This window comes from Oryzias latipes, chromosome 16 (assembly GCF_053564925.1).
Source record: "Oryzias latipes strain Hd-rR chromosome 16, Olatipes_Hd-rR_3.1".
NCBI classification, from domain to species: Eukaryota; Metazoa; Chordata; class Actinopteri; order Beloniformes; family Adrianichthyidae; genus Oryzias; species Oryzias latipes.
In genome coordinates, this window is record NC_136252.1 from 1,925,486 (window position 1) to 1,946,687 (window position 21,202).

General features: G+C 42.7%; 1 protein-coding gene across 4 annotated transcripts in view; it reads right to left on the bottom strand.

The window, feature by feature from the left end:
* The window catches only part of ptprub (protein tyrosine phosphatase receptor type Ub), a 318,361-nt gene that overhangs the window by 19,859 nt on the left and 277,300 nt on the right, over positions 1 to 21,202 (bottom strand). For all 4 annotated transcript variants that reach the window (XM_078932872.1, XM_078932871.1, XM_078932870.1 and 1 more), the window contains 3 exons: positions 19,192 to 19,506; positions 14,713 to 14,838; positions 12,066 to 12,223 (listed from right to left, as the gene is read on the bottom strand). In XM_078932872.1, coding sequence (XP_078788998.1) covers positions 12,066 to 12,223; positions 14,713 to 14,838; positions 19,192 to 19,506 — 599 coding nt within the window. The remainder of the gene's footprint in view (positions 1 to 12,065; positions 12,224 to 14,712; positions 14,839 to 19,191; positions 19,507 to 21,202) is intronic.

A 21,202-nucleotide genomic window follows, 5' to 3' on the forward strand; every position in this document is an offset into this window, starting at 1 on the left:
CCTTCCATATTTTTTTCAGACTTAAAAGTGTAACAGATGATTTATAAAAAATCCTTTTTCATCCAAAAACCTGTGTTAAATCTGTCTAGACTCCAAACAAACATTTTTTTATGGTAACTTATGTTTCAACAATCGACACCAATTTTCACACACCTATAGCTGAACATGTCCCATAGCTCCCTGAATATTTTCATAGATATACAATGAACTGGTCATTCTAACATCTAGCATTCTAACATCTAACATCTTACATGTCAAAGCCTCTCTCAGCCTGGCTCTGCTGAAGGAGTCGTGTTACAACCCCGCCCCCTCCTGCTGGGACCCCTGCTATGTAAATTAGCAAGCAGTGAACAGAGAGATGAGGAGTAAGAATGGCCATTACTCAGGCATGCATAATCCAAAGACAGCCAGTTAAACACTGAAAGACATATTTTTCGGTATGTCTTTCATACATCTTTAGTATTAAAAACTCTCCAAGATGAATGTGCCTGACTCCACCTGCAGGTGGATCACAGACTTCCTGACGGACAGACAGCAGTATGTGAGGCTGGGGAAGCTCGTCTCAGATACTCGGACCACAAGCACCGGATCCCCCCAGGGCTGTGTCCTTTCACCCCTGTTACTCTCCCTGTACACAAACAGCTGCACAGCTGGTCACCTGTCTGTCAAACTCCTGAAGTTTGCTGACGACACCACACTCATCGGCCTCATCTCTGACGGAGATGAGTCGGCCTACAGGAGTGAAATAGCCAGGCTGGTGTCATAGTGCAGCGCTAACAACCTGGAGCTTAATGCTCTGAAGACAGTGGAGATGACAGTGGACTTCAGGAAGGCCCCAGCCCCCCTCCCCCCTGTCATCCTCTGTGACTCCCCGGTGACCTCTGTGGAGTCCTTCTGCTTCCTGGGAACCATCATCAGCCAGGACCTCAAGTGGGAGCAGAACATCAGCTCCATCACTAAGAAGGTCCAGCAGAGGATGTACTTCCTGAGGCAGCTGAAGAAGTTTCACCTCCCTGAAAAGATGCTGGTAGACTTCTACGATGCCATCATCGAATCCACCCTCACGTCCTCCATCACAGTCTGGTTCGCTGCGGCCACGGCCAGAGACAAGGCCAAGCTGCAACGCGTCATCCACTCAGCAGAGAAGGTGATCGGCTGCCACCTCCCGTCTCTCCAGGAGCTGCACATCTCCAGGACCTGGAGGCGGGCAGCCAGGATTGTAGCCAACCCCTCTCATCCAGGACATAATCTCTTTCGGCCCCTCCCTTCTGGCAAGAGGCTCCGGTCCATCAGGACCAGGACCTCGCGCCACAAAAACAGCTTCTTCCCCACTGCAGTCAGCCTGCTGAACAGTACCCCAACTCCCCCAGGTGACCCCCCCTCCCCCCCCGCCCACCAAAGGACTGTCGGTGCCACTTACAGGCCCCACCATCCCAGCCCATCTGTGCTCCCACTTTAAGTCACCTTACTCTACTGTATATAGTGTGTTGTTGTTGTTAACTTAATTTTTAACTTATTCTTAATTGCACTATACACCAAGTCAAATTCCTCGTTTTGTAAAGTGCGCTCTACTGAACCTGGCAATAAAACTTTTTCTGATTTCTGATTCTGATTCTGATTCTATTAATCATTGTTTTTTATTCATTCAAAATGCAATTAAATCAATATTTTATCTTTTTTCTTTTCCTTTTTCTTTTTTTTTATCTCTTATATCCTTTTTTATAATCAATGTTTGAACTTCTTTTCCTTTCTATTGTCATGGTTTCAGTTTGTTGTCTTGTTTTTCGCTTTAGTTCTTGTTTTGTCTTGTTTGGTTCTGTTTCCTGTTTTATTTTGAAAGGTTTCCTGTCTTGTCATGTTTCTTGAGTTTTACTTCCTTTGGTCCCCATCTGCCCTAATCGTGTTCACCTGTGTCTTGTCTGCCCTGTCTGTATATAAGTCTTGTCTCTCCCTTCCTCCTGTGCTGGTCCATTAACTTCTGCTCATGTTGATCACGTCTTCTTGTCTGGCGTCCATGTCCCTTGCCATGCCACAGTAAGTTTTTGTTTTTAGTTTTGTCATCCTGCTCTGCAGCGCTTTTTGTTAGTTAAATAAACCCACTTGCCCTGAACCCGTTTGCCTCCCGTCTCTGCGCCTGGGTCCTACCTGCTCTCGAGCCTCCCCCCCACACGACATCTATACATCCAATGAAATTAAACTACAAATCAACAAACACAACTGATAACAAATGTCTCTAAAAAATGATGTGTATATTTGCAGAACCTTAAAAACACCAAACAAATAACAAATGCTTCCCAATTAAAGCACAAAAAATGGAACACAAAATGTAAAACCCAAGTTAGAAATTGCAATTTGAAAAAGATACTTTTTTCAGCAGCTTTTCAAAATCAATCACCAATTCTACTCTTCTGTGGATGAAACAAAGAACTCCAGAACAATGAAGCCATTTCTCTAAGTCTCTCTCACCTTCAGTTTTAAACAAGGTCTGTGAAAATCCACCATACATTGGTCACATGAACTCAGAGACCTGCTAAAAGTGCACAATTGTAAAAGCTCTTTTATATAGACAACTGTTTGTTTGCTTAGAGCTCTAAATATAAAAAAAAAATGCTTTTCTATCACCTAGACACAGATGGAGAACCATATCAACTGGATTAATAACAGGGTGGCATGTTTAGGTTTAAACTTACATCAAAAGACAACATGAAGCTGTCCATCACATTTTTGACCTAAACATGTAAACACATCCTTGGCTCTGCGGTTAGGAAATGGTATTTGGGAATCTCTTTATACCAGGAGCCAGCCTGGCCATTGGAACATCGCCACAGTGCCCATCCAGACTGGGACAGCAACGGGGTCCACTTCAGAGCCGTGAGCTGCTGTGTTTAACTCCAGCTGTCCCAGCAAGGGAAACAACTGCAGCAACATCCACTGACCAAGCTGACAAGCCCTGGCAGAAAAGATCCCCACAAGAAAAACACTGGCTCAGGCAGGCTGGTCAAAAAAAAATAGTTTTGCCATTGTCTTGCAGCTCGCAGATCAAGTGGTTTAGTTTTCCAGTAATGTCAGTCAAGAATGCAAGTTCAGATTCACAATGTTCATATTCACCATATTCAACAGACATCTCCTCCAATAGCACCTTAAAAATCCTGTGCTGTTTTGCTTTGCAGCTGAGGTTGTTTACGATTTTCAGAATAAGAGTCATTATATGTCCAGAGCCAATCACTTCTGCACATAAGGCCTGCTGGTGAATGACGCAGCAGTAATGCAGACATTTTGGAAAGTCTGGGTCAGCTTTACAGTGAGTGATGAAACCTGTTTGTCTATTGATCATAGCAGGAGTCCCATCTGCAGTCACTGCTACCAGCTTTTCTAATTGTACCTTTTTCTGCACAAAAACTCCTTCACCGTGTTATACATTTCAACTCCTCTTGTAGTTGTCTGTTAAGGCAGATGTGTCAGGAGTTCTTCTCTTGTGGAAACCAAAAGCTATGCTGTACTGTTGCCGTCCACAGACTCATCACACTGGACGTTAACCACCTGCACTTTGCAAGATCCCGGTCCAGCTAATTGGCCAAGTTATCAGACATAGCTGACACTCATCTAGACATTGTAGTGGAAATTGAATGAGTTCTATTGTTCTCATCCTTAGGGACAGTGATAGCAATTATCATCATTGCTTGAATTTTTTTCATGCTATATGCAAAAGTCTTTGTCCCTTAAGGCAACAGATTACAGCCCCCCCCCCCCCCCCCCCCCCCCAGGCTGCTGTCGTATTAACATTAGCTTGGAGCTCCAGAATGGACAAGAAAAAACGACGAGAATGGCTCGAGCAGGGCGTTGCTCACGGGGCGGTCGCTCGTGCCATGGGGTCGCACGTGCTCGGGCCCGCTAAATGCTACTTGTAGCTTTAATTATTATTATTATTCTACCGGAAGAGTCGCCTTTTTGAGGCCTTTAACATACCCCAAAACTCACCAAATTTGGCACACACATCAGGAGTCGCGAAAAATTTCGTATTTTATAGGAGATTGGCATGGGCGCACAAAAACGGCTCGATAGCGCCACCTACAGTGACTTTTGTCCCGACGCCCCGCATACGCTTTAACGTACAAGCTTGAATTTTACAGGGCATGTTCTTCAGATGGAGACCTACAAAAAAGTCTGAAAGGACCCACCTGTCACTCGCACAGGAAGTCTGATATATTGAGGTCAATATGTCATTTTTGCTTCATTTTGGACATTTGCAGGCCTCGCTCTAGAACGAACTCCTCCTAGAGATTTTGGAGTAATGACTCCAAACTTTGGTTTTGTAAACTAGACACATGTCCGATGTTAAATTGCGAAGCTTTTAAGTTTTTACGGATGTTTGTGACCGTGGCGGCGCGTCGAAAATGGAGGTCATATTGAAAACACGCCATGAAAAGAAAAATGGCCATTACTCAGCCATGCAAAATCCAATCTGATCCAAAATTGATATGCATGATTGTAGTCTGACCCTGACCACATCAGAAGTGGAAAAATCCAGAACAGGTGTAGCGCCACCTGCTGGCAAAAGGAAATGACATGTTTTACTTGGAGCATCACTGCTCCGAGTAAGATAAGCCGACACACCTCAAAATGATGTCCACCTGTTGAAAAGCCATTGAAGTTTACTCTGATAAAAAGCCATAACTTTCAATGCGGGGGTGTGGTCGTGACAGAGCGGTGAAGTTGGGCGTCTCGCCATGCACACAAAAGTTGCTCTCACGTGCACATTCCTTGTCCAATCTCACTGAAATTCAATAGAGGTGATGAGGCTTTCATTCTGAACCAATGGATATGACAATCTTGGACGAACTCCATAGCGCCACCTAGATATTGACAAATACATTTTATGTCACATTCTGACCTATCTTTTCTCTTTGCTTTGTCCGACATTCATAAAATTACAACAGGAGATACTCATAAGGGTCTTCTCTCATCGTCTAAAGTTTCATGGGTGTACACCTGACGGTGCCTGCGCAAGCCACCACCAAACAGGAAGTGGTTGATTGCGTTGCAGTCAGATAATTAAAAATTCATAAAAAATCAGCCGTTTGTATCACGAGGCTGAGATTTCAGAATGAGATGCCTCATAAATATCTCCAACTTAGATATACAGCACTTGCATGGGTGAACAAAAACGGCTCAATAGCGCCACCTACCATGTTTGTTTTTGAGAGCCCCGCCATGTTCTTTAACATACAAGCTTGATTTTTACAGGACATGTTCATCAGATGAAAACCTACAAAAAAGTCTCTTGGTACCAAGCTGTCAGTTGCACAGGAAGTCTGCTATATTGGTGTCAATATGTCATTTTTGGTGTATTTTGGTCATTTGCAAGCCTCGTTCTAGAACGAACTCCTCCTAGAGATTTTTGAACAATGACTCCAAACTTTGGTTTTGTAAACTAAACACATGTCCAATATTAAATTGCGAAGCTTTTAAGTTTTTACGGTTGTTTGTGACCGTGGCGGCGCGTCAAAATTTGAGGTCGTTTCGAAATCACGCCATGAAAAGAAAAATGGCCATTACTCAGCCATAAATAATCTAATCTGATCCAAATTTGTTGTGCATGATTGTAGTCTGACTTTGAACACATCTGCAGTCAAAAAATCCGAAACAGGTGTAGCGCCACCTGTTGGCAACAGGAAATGACATGTTTTACTTGGAGCATCACTGCTCCAAGTAGGATGAGCCGACACACCTCAAAATGACGTCCACCTGTTGAAAAACCATTGAAGTTTACTCTGATAAAAAGCCATAACTTTCAATGCGGGGTGTGGTCTTGACAGAGCGGCAAAGTTGGGCGTCTCGCCATGCAGACAAATGTTGCTCTCATGTGCACATTCCTTGTCCAATCTCACTGAATTTCAATGTATATGATGAAGCTTCCATTCTGAACCCATGGATATGACAACTTTGGACGAGCTCTATAGCGCCACCTAGTTATTGCATGGGGCACATTCTGCCCTGTATTTTCTATGTGCTTTTTCCGATGTGCATGAAATTAAAACTGGAGATACTCAGAAGGCTCTTCTCTCATCATCTCAAGTTTCATGGCTGCACATCTGACGGTGCCTGCGTAAGGCACTGCCAAACAGGAAGTGGTCGATTCCGTTGCAGTCATATAATCAAGCTTTATAGGAAATCAGCCGTTTGTCTCAGGAAGCTGAGATTTCAGAATTAGATGCGTCCTACAAAGCTCCACGTTTGAAAAGCAGCACTATACGTACGAGAAACATTTAACCACCTTAATCACCCTATTGTGCTAAAAGCAAATTTTGGGACATTTTGACTCAAGCAAATATTTTTATCATAACTTCTGTTTAGTTTATCAGCACCAAAATAAAAAAATATTTACATTTATAAAATGAACTGGTCAACTCTAGGATTTTATTTATTCAATCTTACATCCTCAAGCTTTTCATCAGTCTCCCCTGCTGCAGGAGTGGAGTTAGCCCCCCCCCCAACCCCCGGCTGTGTGCTCACATGTAAATTAGCCAGGAGTGGCAGACAGAAAGTAGAACAGTTAGAAAGCCTAGTTCAACCCTAAAATACAGCATTTTCCTTTGTTTTGTTTGTCTTTTATACATCCTTAGCACTAATCATTGCTTTTTTATTCATCCAAAATACAATTAACTTTATATTTTATCTTTTTTTTTTTTTTTTTACAAACAAAACATATGAATGTGCTCCAAAACAAAACCCAGCCTCAGTACACTCCTACAGATGTAACATCAGACAGTAAATGTCTCTTTTATGCTTTTTTTAATCAATGCTGCAACTACATTTCCTGTCTATACATCCAATAAAATTAAACTACAATGACAACAAACACAACATATAGCAAATGTCTCTAAGAAGATTGTGTATATACAATATGTACCACCTTTAAACACCAAATAAATAACAAATCTTTCTAATAAAATCACAAAAAATGGAACACAAAATGTAAAACCCAAATTAGAAATTGCAATTTTAAAAAGATACATTTTTCAGCAGCTTTTCAAAATCAATCACATATTTTACTCTTCTGTGGATGAAACAAAGAAGTCCAGAATAATGTAGCCACTTCTCCAAAGTCTCTGTCACCTTCAGTTTTAAACAAAGTCTGTGAAAATCCATTATACATTGGTCACATGTATTCAGAGACCTGCTAAAAGTGCACAATTGTAAAAGCTCTTTTATATAGACAACTGTTTGTTTGCTTAGAGCTCTAAATATAAAAAAATGCTTTTCTATCACCTAGACACAGGTGGAGAACCACATCAACTGGATTAGTAACAGGGAAACATGTTTAGGTTTAAACTTACATCAATAGACAACATGAAGCTGTTCATCACATTTTTGACCTAAACATGTAAACACATCCTTGGCTCTGCGGTTAGGAAATGGTAATTGGGAATCTCTTCATACCAGGAGCCAGCCTGAACATTGGAACATCACCACAGTGCCCATCCAGACTGGGACAGCAACGGGGTCCACTTCACAGCCGTGAGGCTGCTATGTTTAACTCCAGCTGTCCCAGCAAGGGAGACAACTGCAGCAACATCCACTGACCAAGCTGGAAAGCCCTGGCAGAAAAGATCCCCACAAGAAAAACACTGGCTCAGGCAGGCTGGTCAATAAAAAAATATAGTTTTGCCAATGTCTTGCAGCTCGCAGATCAAGTGGTTTAGTTTTCCAGTAATGTCAGTCAAGAATACAAGTTCAGATTCACCATATTCATATTCACCATATTCAGCAGATATCTCCACCAATAGCACCTTAAAAATCCTGTGCTGTTTTGCTTTGCAGCTGAGGTTTTTTTTATGATTTTCACAATAGGAGTCATTATGTGTCCAGAGCCAATCACTTCTGCACATAAGGCCTACTGGTGAATGACGCAGCAGTAATGCAGACATTTTGGAAAGTCTGCGTCAGCTTTACAGCTTACAGTGAGTGATGAAACCTGTCTGCAGTCACTGCTACTGGCTTTTCTAATGGTACCTTTTTCTGCACAAAAACTCCTTCACCGTGTTATACATTTCAACTCCTCTTGTAGTTGTCTGTTAGGGCAGATGTGTCAGGAGTTCTTCTCTTGTGGAAACCAAAGGCTATGCTGTACTGTTGCCGTCCACAGACTCATCACACTGGACGTAAACCCTCTGCACTTTGCAAGATCCCGGTCCAGCTAATTGGCCAAGTTATCAGACATAGCTGACACTCATCTAGACATTGTAGTGGAAATTGAATGAGTTCTATTGTTCTCATTCTTAGGAACAGTGATAGCAATTATCATCATTGCTTGTTTCTTAATCAGATAAAAACCTTCTTCTACTTGATGAGAAATTGAGCAGGTCTAAACGAGGCTTAGATTTAAGAATTTTTTTCATGCTATATGCATAAGTCTTTGTCCTTTAAGGAAACAGATTACAGTCCCCCCCCCCCCCCCACAGGCTGCTGTCATATTAACATTATCTTGGAGCTCCAGAATGGACAAGAAAAAACAACGAGAATGGCTCGAGCAGGGCGTTGCTCACGGGGCGGTCGCTCGTGCCAGGCGGTGGCACGTGCTCGGGCCCGCTAAATGCTACTTGTAGCTTTAATATTTACATTATGCCAGCTCATTTAGCTAATTTGGCATCTAATGAGGTTTTTTAAGCTTATTTAGCTAATATTTTAGTTAATATGCTAGCTCATTTTTTTTATTTAGCAGCTACTAAGGTTATTTAAGCATTTACTGTAACTAACATTTTACATGGTTTTGTAAGAAACATTCAAAATGCCAGAGCAACTTTTTAGGTACATCTTTGCATTTCCTCTTCCAATATCCTTTCTCTGCCATTTATGGATGTTTGATTACTGCTACTTCTGCAAACTTTTTTCTGCCATCTATAGTTTTTTTGTAACATAATTGTAGCATCACAATGAAAAAGCTTTTCTGCAGCTTCACATTTAAAGCTCTATAAACTTCCATAAACTATGCAAACAGCAATTTAATCAAACTTTTTTCTTCCAATAAACTTCAGCTTCTTCTGCTAAAAATTATGCAATCAAGCAACTCAAAGCAACCACCTTTAGCATATACACAATCAAACATATTTCAGCAGAAATGCAACCTTTCTTGTTTAACAACATTTTGTGGTTTGCTCTCTTTGTGAAAGAAAATCTGTTGAGTCAGCAGTCTTCCCTCTGATTGTGAAGCTACAGACCCAGAGAGAGACCTTTTATTAAGATCATTTTTCAAAGGCTTTCTCTTATTAATATATGATATTAGTTCATATTTAGCCATACTTGTTCTCAGGATGCTTCAAGGCTTATGCAGCATCACAGTAACTAAGAGCTGTGAAATCCAGCACAGACTTTTGTCAGCGCTCTAACAGGAAAGTGCCTAATTGCTGTTCCCCTGACATTTTTCTGCAGAGCCAATATGGGCCTGACATTTCTGATGCTGAGTGAAATCTCTTTACAACAGCTGAACGAATCGCCATGAAATGAAATAAAGACATTCCTGCTCCTTCATTTCCTGCTTTGATCAATAAACGTTTTACTTAGGAGAAGAATCAATCACCATTTTGGTCATTCCAATAATTAAATATATAAGCTGGAAATTCATTGGGTCTAAATGCTAACATTTATTAACTAAATGCTGACATTTATATCAACCTCAGCAAATATTAGGAGGCTGGCTAGCTCAAGCGATGAACATGGGTGATGAAGCTGACACCAGACTCCAGGCAACGCTAAAAAAGTTGGTGGAAACTTCACTCCCTCAAATACAATGTCTTTGAATAGACCTCCCCCTTCCAGAAGTTGAAATTCCTTCATAAAACGCACAGGAATAAAAATAAGATCATAACTATGTTGCTTGTAAAACAGAAAAATACAGAGAAATACAAGAAAATATTGAGAAATGACATCCCACAGTGGTGTTCCCTGTGAAATACTGTCAATATGGATTGAAAGCTAATATCTCTAAATAAGTGGTGGAAAATCCACTTCCTCTCCCCGGAGACAGCTGCAGTGAATTTGGGCTTGGGCACTTCTGCAGCCCATACAAGCAATATTAAGGTAATCAATCGTCGTCAGTGGTCTGGCAGTGCTGGATTTAGTGCAGTGAGAACCATCACATTCTGTATTAAGCTGTAATTGATTTGATCTCCATAATCTCTTTCCCGGTTGTCGTGGGTAACACGGTGTGACAGCACTGAATGATGTGCTTTGTGATGGGGGTGCTGGGTATGAACGTGTGACGGGTCAGCAATGAGCTCGACAGGCTATTCATATTCATCAGCGGAGTGCACACTCCGGGGGCTTAGGACCTCACGGAGGGGCGCAGCCCCACATGGCGCATTCCACAAAACCACAGCGCATCATACTACAGCACAATTTGATTTTCCACATCTAAAATACAGTCGCAATAAATCTCACCACATCTCTGGCAGGAGACAGTCGCTGTCGCTCATAAAACATGGGGCTTATGATTTAACTATATTACTACATTTTTCTGATGCATCCCTTGTGGATAAGCCCTCAGTTATGAATGCACTTTAACTGTTATTCTTCAGGAGCAGTCATTTGTTGTCCTGGACCTTTTCTTAGAAAAAGACTGATTTCCTCCATGAAATGTTGTCCATGTTGTTCTTTGGGCAATATTATCATAAACAATGCCATCAAATCCACTGTTATGCTTATAATGATGAACTTTATTTATCAAAGAATCAATTTGAAATAGTCCTGAAGCTGAGAGGGTGTCTACATGACATAGACACATTTATAGAGCTGAAATGATTTTCTTTCATGTGTAATAATGCTTAGAGACCCAACCTCAGACTGTAAAAGAGTTGGAAGTACCTGCTGGCTCCAAGAAGCCAAAATCCTGCATTAGCCGTGTGACCCAGCTCGGCCACTCAGAACAGGGCAGAATTGCCCCAGGGGCTCCAAACGCCAGAGAGCAGGGGGGCACAGGAGCATGAAGAATGCAAGCTCCAGCCCAGCCAGGAGAATAGCCCTTCCACTGTGCCAGGGGGCCCCCCAGCCCCAGACAAGTAGCCCACTACCACACAGGAGTCCTGAGCACCCCCCTACTCCAATAGTAGGCACAAACCAGAGCCCCCCAAGGGAGACCCGCCCCCAACAGTCCAGGCAATCACCCATCAGACCCGCGGGAAGTCTAGTAGAGAGCAAGGCAAGGATCAATCACCACTGCCCAAGAGGAGGACATCCAGGAGAGGTGGGGGTCCCAGCGAGCGTGGTAAACTTGTGCTGACCAGACCAGCACCACAGGCAGAAGGACAACGCCAGACTCACATGTGATATAATCCCAGGCTCATGGCCTAACCAGAGAACTCAGGGATCCCTCTCCCTGCGTGGATAGAGGGACGCCAGCCCAAAAAGCCAGCACCCAAGGGACACAGCTACTGCTGCAGAGGGCCTGGTCCCACCAGGGTTGGAGTCGGAGACAGAAGATCAGAGGCCCCACCTTACTTGTGTAACGTGTGCCTGGATGTGTGTGTGTGTGGGCTTGTGTGTTGCAGTGTAAATTGTTCTAATTGTAATTTGATACCTTTTTTTAACATATTCTTTAAAATCCTCTATTTTCTTTTCATATTTTTTCTGTAGTGCAAGTTCTTCAAGTTATAAACTGACCAATCAGATGGTTCAATAAAAGTATGAGGTCCCACGACAAAAGTTTAAAACGTTTGACAGATTCTCCCAAGCCCAGTTTCAAGTGGTAGAGGTGTGTGCTTCCAACATGTTCACTCCTGAAGTAGCTTTTCTTTGCTTGCTGCTGTTTTCACATCTGCGCTTTGCGAGAGACCAGCGGATTGAAGAGAGCAGAGAGCTGGGAAAATAAAATCTACATTTTTCCAAAAATAAATCGTCTCAAACGATTTATTTTCTAAAACGGGCTGCGTGAATTGCTGCTTCTGTTCTCATCTGTTTTGTTAAAGGTTCTCTGAGTTATCTTTTAGATTTATTTCTAATGCTGTTTACATATGTTGCTTGTCTGATGTGTTCTACACATTTTTGGGTAAAGTTCTCATAGGATAACTCACAGGCAGTGCACAACAGTGCGTCCTTCTCCACATTCTCTTTGCCACTTGTGAACTTGAGCTAGCAGGTTGAGGAATGCCTTCTTGGAGTCGGGAACGTCTCGATAGGCCGACCAGCGCAGAAATTGGAACTGACACACCACCAGCTGGCCTTCCTGGAGCTTCAGACACAAACACAACAGGGAACACATGTCAGCATTCAGCCTCTTGTCTGCACTGTAACAAACGTCCAGGCTGCTTCAGTAGATCTTCACACGCTGGCTCCAATAGCTCCCTGGACTTCTTGCTTGCTCTCTGAGTTGTGCTAACTCAGCAGCCTGACGTAGAGATAAATTGGTCTGAGGGTGTTAACAGGCCCCGTGCTGTGCAGGAAAAGATCCTTTTGTGTTCAGAACCCTGTGCAGAAGAACCTCACCTAACATTAGGGACCAGTGAAGAACTGTAAATCATGCAAATTGGGCTGGAAAAGACATTTAATGATGCATGAGGAACCTCCTCAGAGGAGTGGGAGTTTATTCAGTGTTCTCCTTTTCCCTACAACTTTCCCACAGGCACATGCTTACCATGCACTTCCTCTGACTTTTACTCCCTACTCTTCTACATCATTGTCACACACAGAAAATACACAGAAAATGCAACGAAAAAGGAGCAGAAAGTGGGAGAGGTGTTTGCTCTTTCTGTGTGATTTGACTCTCCCTTGCAGTGCTGCCCTCCTCCTGACTGTGACACATACAGAGGAAAAAAATTGTCACTGGGTCGGGAGGGGAATGCCAAGAGCAGCTGCCAGACAAAGTGAGGATGCCAATCAACAGAGGAAGTTCTGGCTGCTGTTTATAATGACACAGGGGAGGGATACGTGCTTTCAGATTTCTTCTGTAATTGGTAGAGAGTGATGCAAAGGGAAAAAAAGCATACATGTGTTTATGCAAAGCCGAGACAGAAAACATGCATACCTGCCCAGGCATTCAAAAATAATAATTCAATCTTAGTTATTTACATGATGTCCTTAAAGACCCACTCATGTTCTGGGATCATTTTTCTAATAATGGAGAACATATATAATAAGGAGTCATCTTAAAATTGCATTTCTGAGTATTTCTTTATTCAAATCATTGTGATCTAACAAGAGAACGCGTAAAAAAAGAGCTCTCAGAAGAGGGATGGGAAAGGGGGCGGGGCTGCTCTACCCAATAGTCTCATCCACAATTTAGTGGGGGAATAGTGACATAGAATGTTTTTTTTTTTGTATTTTGGCAAAAATCACTTTTAAGAAATAGATCAAAAGATGATCGGAGTGGATTTGTAAATCTGCACTCCTGCAGAATGACTGGAAACTAAATAGGTTGCAGCTTAAAGCAATGCTGTGCTGCAGAAATGTGATGTGACACATGAACAAAGTTTGCTCTTTTAGCTTTAATGTGCCAACAGGCACAGAAGGGAGAAAAAGCGTTAAGCTCACTGATGGCAGCAAAAAAGGAGAGATGAGAAATTACCTTTGCATGCATTTCGATGCGAGTTGCCACTTTAACTGATACGTAAGTTTTCCTTTTACTGTCCAAAAAATAGCAATATCCTGTTGCAGCATATATGACTGTTTAAACTGTGTTTATGTTCTCTAAAATGTGATCTTTAATCTAATCTGTTTAGTAGAAGATGTATTATCTATCTATCGTTCTGATTATAAATAAACACTATATATCATTAAAGATTAATAAAGAAGTGTTAAAGTTTAATATATTGATGTGTCAAAACGTTTTGAAATAAAATGGGAATAAATTAGAAAACAGTAAGTAAAAGTGAATGTACAGTATATAAAATACATCATAAATGATATCTATAAGTGTGCTTTAGAAGCTGGCTGAGGAACATCTGCCAGCTTCACTATCACTATCTTTAAGGAGAATTTGAGGGGAGTTTTGGTTTGTCAAACCTGTTCTCAGTGCATGTTGGGACTCTGGTCTGTTATGGTACAAAAAAAAGAGCAAAAAGTCAGTTTTAATGGTTAGTCTTTAGTCCTGCCCTTACATGTCCACTGCAAACCCAGGCCCCTTAGATACGTCAAAAACTCCTTACGTTTGAAACATTTTCTTCACATAGGCAAACAAAAACAAAACTGCCAAAGAGGTAATAAAAATTGTCTTACCATGAATTCTTATTTTAAGAAAATAATTATGTAGCTAAGATTATTTTGTTATTTCTTTCTCGATAAGATTATTTTTGCAATACAGAAAATAAGACATTTTTTCTTTAACAAGGGTGTTTTTACTTTCTTAAGATTCCGTTTTTGCAGTCATGAGTAGTTTTAAGGACAGGATTCCAGGTACAAGTGCCTCTGCAGGGTACCTGAGCACTGCCTTTGAAACAGGGTGTGAGAAAAACCAAGACACACTGGAGGAACCATGTCTCTGGACTGGTCTGCACCCCCGGGTGTCTATGGAAGGAGGTCTGGAAATCTTTGATTAGAGTGTTGCCCCCAGTGCAGGATAAGTGGATGCAAGTTAGAAATAAAACAATTAAAAGTGCTGGTATGGAAACAAGGTTCTGCAGATAAAAAGAGACAAATTTTGAGTATATTTCAAAACTTTGACTTTGGTGAGATATTATTTAGATGACCAGTGCAGTGTTTTTTTTCCATCACCAAATGACTCACCCGTGTAACGTTCTTGACCCGAAACAGACGAGTGATGACATCCTCATCTGCTGACATGGACAGAAACTCCACCTCCATGGGTCCATACTGCTGCAAACCGGGCTCGGGCCAGTACTGAACGCAAGGCTGTACGGGGAACAGGAGGTGATGAGAAACGTCATTAGAAAACATGAAAACACAACCTTCTCAGAGGCATTAAACTTAAGAGTCAATACAGAAATCCTCTTTATCAATTTTTTGCACATTTCAATAAAGGAAGCAGGATAAAAACGTGTTGAGTTTGAGCAGAGAATGTGATATTCTGGTACCATCCCACTGTCAAACAGACCAAAACGCAGCACAGAGGGGGTGTAAGCTGTTTGAGTGACTGCAAGATGAGGAACATAGTTCTCTAGTTCTGTGCACCAAAGATAAGGTTTCTTATTATTAAGAGAAACAGGATGGCAACATTAAATGCTGGCTGACACTGTGAGGCTCATCAAAATAAAAGAGCATCAGAATGTGGAAGAGTTCTAACAAAAGCATCTATAAAGGTGAACGAGAAGCTGCTATGGAATCAGCTGCTCAAACATTTAGGTTAAGACACAGTAGTATTGATTCTTTTTGAAGCTGAAATCAAAACAAGGTCCACATCCTCTTTTCTATGCTATATTGATTAAGCGCAGGGCTGGCACATGGGAGACCAGGGTTCCATCCCCAGGGGCCATGATGAGCTTCATCCAGTGTGAACTGCTGCCTAACCAAACAGCCACAAGGTGGCCCACAGTTAAGATGATTAGTTGTAACTTGACTGTAAAAATAAGAAAAAGTAAATGAAGATACAGTACCCATGTATACACATACACATGTCAATCAGGCCATTATAACTACTCTTAATCATAAAGAGACATCTTTGTACTCATAAAAACCATATGTAAATATGACATATATGACACACTGAATCCACTAATGAGAGGTTTGTCAATAAACAAAACGTTTATTGTTTGCTTCAAACGGAGTGGGGGGAGGCAAATTAAAATAATCCCACCTCTATTGTGCTTTACTTTTACTTTGCTGTTTTTTTTACATAGTTATCATAATCCTTTAAAGCCAGCCTCTAGTGGTCATTTGAGGTACTGCAACATTTAAGACTTGCAATTTCATTTCAAATTTGCAAGCTGAATCTGAGAGCTATTGTGAAACCAACATTTTGAAATAAAAAAATGATCATTTAAGTTAATTTTTATTCACAGCTCTGGGTTTAACTAACACTTCAAGGCGTTTGGAGACGATGCTCTAAAATGCCTCGGAAGAAAATTTAAAGCGACTTCTACTTCTTGCACAACATGATGTCTTCCTCTGCAGCAAATTTGAAAAAAGGTTTAACTGCAGAGCCTTTACATTCTGAAAGAAATAAAATCAAAGGTAAAACTATGAAGGTAAAAATGCTCCAAAAAGAACGCACTTGTAGATTTGATTTGAGAACTTGTAATATAGAATGTGAATACTTGTGCATCAAAAATCTGCATCTGTATGTAAACATTTTCTGCTGTGAACTGACAAATTTCCATTTGCATGTGTTCATTTAGAGTTACAACTTCAAATCTGTGATTCCAACTGCTCAAATGTGCTTCTGCGTGTGCTCCAATCTGCTGGCGCAAATCACAAGTGCGCTACAACTGCGCTCTGAATTCTGACACATTCCTTGCGAATAAACTTGTGTCAAAACTGATCTGTGTCCGATAATGGGACTAGGGGGGGAGGGAGGGTTAGAGGAGGCAGAGTCAACCAATCAGAGTGCAGGACTTAGAGGACTTGGTAAAGTTAAAAAAGGTAAAGTTTCGGTAAAGAAAGATCTTCACAGATTCAGACTTCCTGCTTCAATAACTCTTCTGATAAACGTTCAAATGTGACAGCAAGTCTCTCAATCATTTTGTATTAACACAGAGAGTGAACCACAAATGCATTTCTAAAGTATAAACTCATTTTTTTCCTCCATTTTAATGAGAAATGATCTCTTCGTGCTTTAAATGCAGACATGCAGCTAGACGGCTGCGAACGGACGTCAGCAGGAAGATCATCTTTGTTGTAGCAGGACAACAGGGCCAGGGCTATAGCCGACGTGCACGATAGAACTTCCGATTAACGTCTGTGTTTCGAGTGTGAGGCCGACAACTTCCTGTCGGTCGTGTTATTGTTGTGGGGAGTTTTGTTGAGTTGCTAGTTTTGAGTAAATATGAGCGGATTTCGGGTAAAAGAGAGGCGTTTGGTGTTTCAACGTGTGACAAAGACATCACAACATTGTTGTGTACCCCTGTGTGCGAATTCGTCAAAGTACAACAGTACTAATATAAGCTTTCATAGCTTTCCAGTATATGTGTCAGTGAGAGCCGATTGGATGGTGAACACGACGGGAGGACTTCACCCCAAGCAAGACGAGTCATGTTTCGTATTTGCAGCAATCGGAAAGAAAATGCGTCATGTAAACACGCCGTTCTGAATACTTTGCCCCGGTCAGACTCGTTCGGATCAAAATTTCTTTCCAATCGAGATAGGTGGGTTATACCGATCGCTGTTCATGTAAACGGTTCATTCCGATCGTGTGTCACTTCTGCTCTGGGTTACGTCATGCAGAGACGGTGTTTCACTGAAAGAAAGCTTTGGAGCTCATACGGGACCGACCAGCTGCTCTGCGGACGCCCCGCGCAAAGCCCCGCTCCGCTCTCGCCCCGCTGGGTCTCCCCTCTCTTTCACCCCTCACGAGGGAGATGCGGGGGGGATGCGTGTCCACTGAGGTCTGGACCCGGCATCCGAGCTCTGCGTTCGGGCTCCGATGCCAGTGGACCGAGTGAACCTCTCTGAGCAGAGCAGCTGGATTTATTAATGTGTTTGAGGGGAGGGTGCTTTGTTACGTGTGCGTTTTGTTGTTTTGTTATGTGTGAGAATTCGGACTGCGAGCCGACCCGCCGATCTGGGTTAGCGGCTGCCGGACTCGCGAGGGCAGAGCAGAGCACACACAGTGTGTGTGAGGTTAGAGCAGAAATGCCTCTCTGTCCTTAGAAACTGTTCAAAAAAATCACGACACATGGAATTGTGTTTCTAGTTGTGCCCCGACAAATAAAGGCTGATGTTATTCCCAGACATTTACGTGCAGCCAGGATGCAGATTGCAGCGTTTCCCACATGGTTTATCCTGGATTTGCATCCATCAAAAGGCTGATGTTGTTAGCCTGTGTTGTTAGCCTCTCCTAACACTGGGTTCTTCTTCCAGCTCCGTACTTCTTCCACAAAAAAAGCACTGACCACAAGGATTAAATATAAAATGATGAGCGAACAGGCACTTCATAATAGTCATAACATTAATGAAAGCACGTTTGAAAGATCGCCTCGTATATTACCGAGCTGCTGCATAAATATGTCTGAGACAGCAAAGGTTTGTTTAACGGGACACATTTCCCTTCCGGTTTTTCGACACTATATTTTTTCGACACGATATTTTGCCCATGTAACCACGCACTGGTCGACAATACTATAGATGTCGTTCACGTCGATTTTTGGGAGACCTTGTAGACAACGGGTGAAATATGCCATCTTTCGCAATCAAAATCTGCCGTGTCGCCGCTTTGGAAGTCGCAAGCCGGAAATGGTCGGCCTCACACTCAAGGCGGCGGAAGTAGAACTCCTTAGTTACGTGCACGGAGCCCATTGAGCAGCTTTATTATAAATTAAATGGAATAACATTTGAAAAAAAAAATGTATTAGATCAGATCAACGTGTTCCCCGCGACGTTCCAGGCGACGGCACGGCGGACTCAGCCCACTGAGCGACGGCTGGGTCTGCACAAGCGCGGTGTCGCGTACCCAGCAACACCGCGGCCAGCCGCCGGGCTCAGTGGAGGAGAGAAGAAGCGAGGATTCCGCTGACTGACGGCTGGGTCCACGACACCACGCTATGCTTTCGTCCAGCGGGATCCTCGGCCTCTCCTTCCTCCGCGGAACTCGGCGGCTGGCAGCGGTGTGACACCGCGCTACGCCATCGCTCAGCGGCCAGACGGCTAGCATCGCGGAGGATGGAGAAGCGAGGATCCCGCCGACCGACGGTGGAGCACGCCTGTCGCTCGCGCAGACCCAGCCGTCACTCAGTGGGCTGAGTCCGCCACAGCCGCGCTCCGCCGTGCCGTCGCCTGGAACGTCGCGGGGAACGGGTTGATCTAATTTAATTTTTTTTTTTTTGTCCCATTATCGTACACACATCAGTTTTGACACAAGTTTCTCGCAAGGAATGTGTCAGAATTCAGAGTACAGTTGTTGGGCTTTCAACCTAGAAAAGCTAGGATCCAGTCTTTTCTTCAAAGGCCAATGTTTGAGGATCAAAGTCTAACAAAAAAAGCATGAAGGAACCTATTCAAAGCACAGTAAGACACAGAGTGAAGAAGAAAAGAAGAAATCACATGACCTTAAAACAAATAATAAAATAACAGCAAATCTGGCAGAGACCTTACCCAGGCAGAGTTGGACTGGTTTAGCTGGTTCAGCATGACCACTGCGGTGCAGCCGTAATCAAAGACCAGCCTCCAGAAGTCTGCTGTGGTCCCGGGCAGAGGATGAGGGGTCACTATGAAGGCCGCCTGCCGGTGGAAGCTGTCAGCAAGTGCAGCATTGATGTAGTTGTTACTCTCCCCCTCTGTGGTCACCAGGAAGGCGAGGGCACGATCAGGCGGCAAGACGTCCATGCTACGGTTTTTCTCTCGGTTTCTGGGCAGCAGAGCAATGCTGCACTCCTCCACATCCAGATGGGGAGTCACTGAGTTGAGTGTCTGCAAGAGGGAATGTTCAAGAACTCAAGCAACGATAAAACAAACTCAAAGCAAAGGAAGATTTGAGATGTGACAAACCAGGAATGCAAGAATAAAGGAAAAAATGTCTGGCAAAGCCGATTGATAGTGTTCATAAAAAAGATTAAAAAGAAACTCAAGGAAAGAAAAAAGGATTAATTTCACCAGATATTTTAGATCAACTGTAAAGATATTTGGATGCCTAATAAACAGCATCAATAATAGATCTATAACTGTCTGATCTCAGTGCGGCGGTTGGCTGTTGGATAAGGCAGAGCGCACTGGGTGGTGGAGAGCCTTTCAGCATCAGTGACAGACAGATGGATTCACCAGATCAAAGAAACATCCTCCCTCATGAAGATGGGAACAGTTTGTAAGCGCAGGGCTGCACCACCTACAGCGCTGCTCCTTAATCGTGAACAATGCACACGTAGTCTTTCAGTGCTGTGTGGATGGAAATGAATGGAGGCGCCAAATCGGTTTCATTTTGAGTTGTATGGTGTTGAGGCGATGGAGGGGGAAGAAGCAGGTAATGTCTGTGGGAACTTAATCAAAATTTAATAAATTGTTCTGACTGCTCTCCCCAGAGAGAAATTTAATAGGCCCATCAGTCACAGGACAAAAATGGAAACCATCTCTCTTCATGTTGAAACAACCAAAGCCTTATGCTACAGTCACAGCAGGCTCGGAAGCATGGATTCAAGCACTTTCAATGAACAGTCTATGAAAAAGTGCGTAAATGATTGTTTCAAGCTTCCATGTTCAAAATTCTCATGTTTTGCTCGTTGTTATGTATGTTTTTTCGGGCTGTACGTACGAAATGCATGGTCATTGAACTTACATTGAACTAGTTCACTTAGACCAGTCCGGGACACATTTTTATTAATGACATATGGGTAGTATCAATTTCAAAACATGGAAATGCCAAACAGTTGATCATTGATCATGAAGGAGAAATGAATTATTGTGGTTTGTGCCCAGCCGGCCCGAATCCGTTTAGTTCTTCCCAACTCTTTCATAAAGAGCTGTGAAAGAAAAAGCCTGGAGCAAGATTCACAACACGCTTCGACATTTTGCACCAAGCCTCTTCCAACTGTGAGTACATGCATTAGTATTGGGTAGCGACAGTCCTGTGTGGTCACCATATGCCAAAATCACGTTCAAGCACCCACGTTCAGATGTGTATGTATGTGGGTTTAGTCATAACTACCCTTACAGGAGGACACGGGCTGTCTGCAAGTAAAAAATCTGTCAATTTCACGATGGTAGACAACCTGGTTATAAGTTGAAAATGTGAAAAATGTTTTCTACAGGCATGCTGTGGGCGTCAGGTTGTAGCAAACACTTAAGGAACATGTACGAGTAAGCAGTTGAAGTAGGTGAGACACAGACATATCCTACAGATTTCTGCTCTTTTTCAACCCCCCACGAATCAGCGCACTGCACAGGAAGCCTGTCAGTGCTGTTCATGTCATAAGTGTGCGCCCGTCGCGTGTCCCCTGTTAAAAATACAACAAATTGACAGTTTGAGCATAATTGATGTGGCCATCCTACAGGCATCGTATCAGCACTTACCTGCATTCAATTTCAGATTTTTTTCACTTTTGAAAAACTTAAAGTTAAGCTTAAATATAGGTAATGGCAAAATTACGGTGGCCCAGAAGGGTCACAACACAAC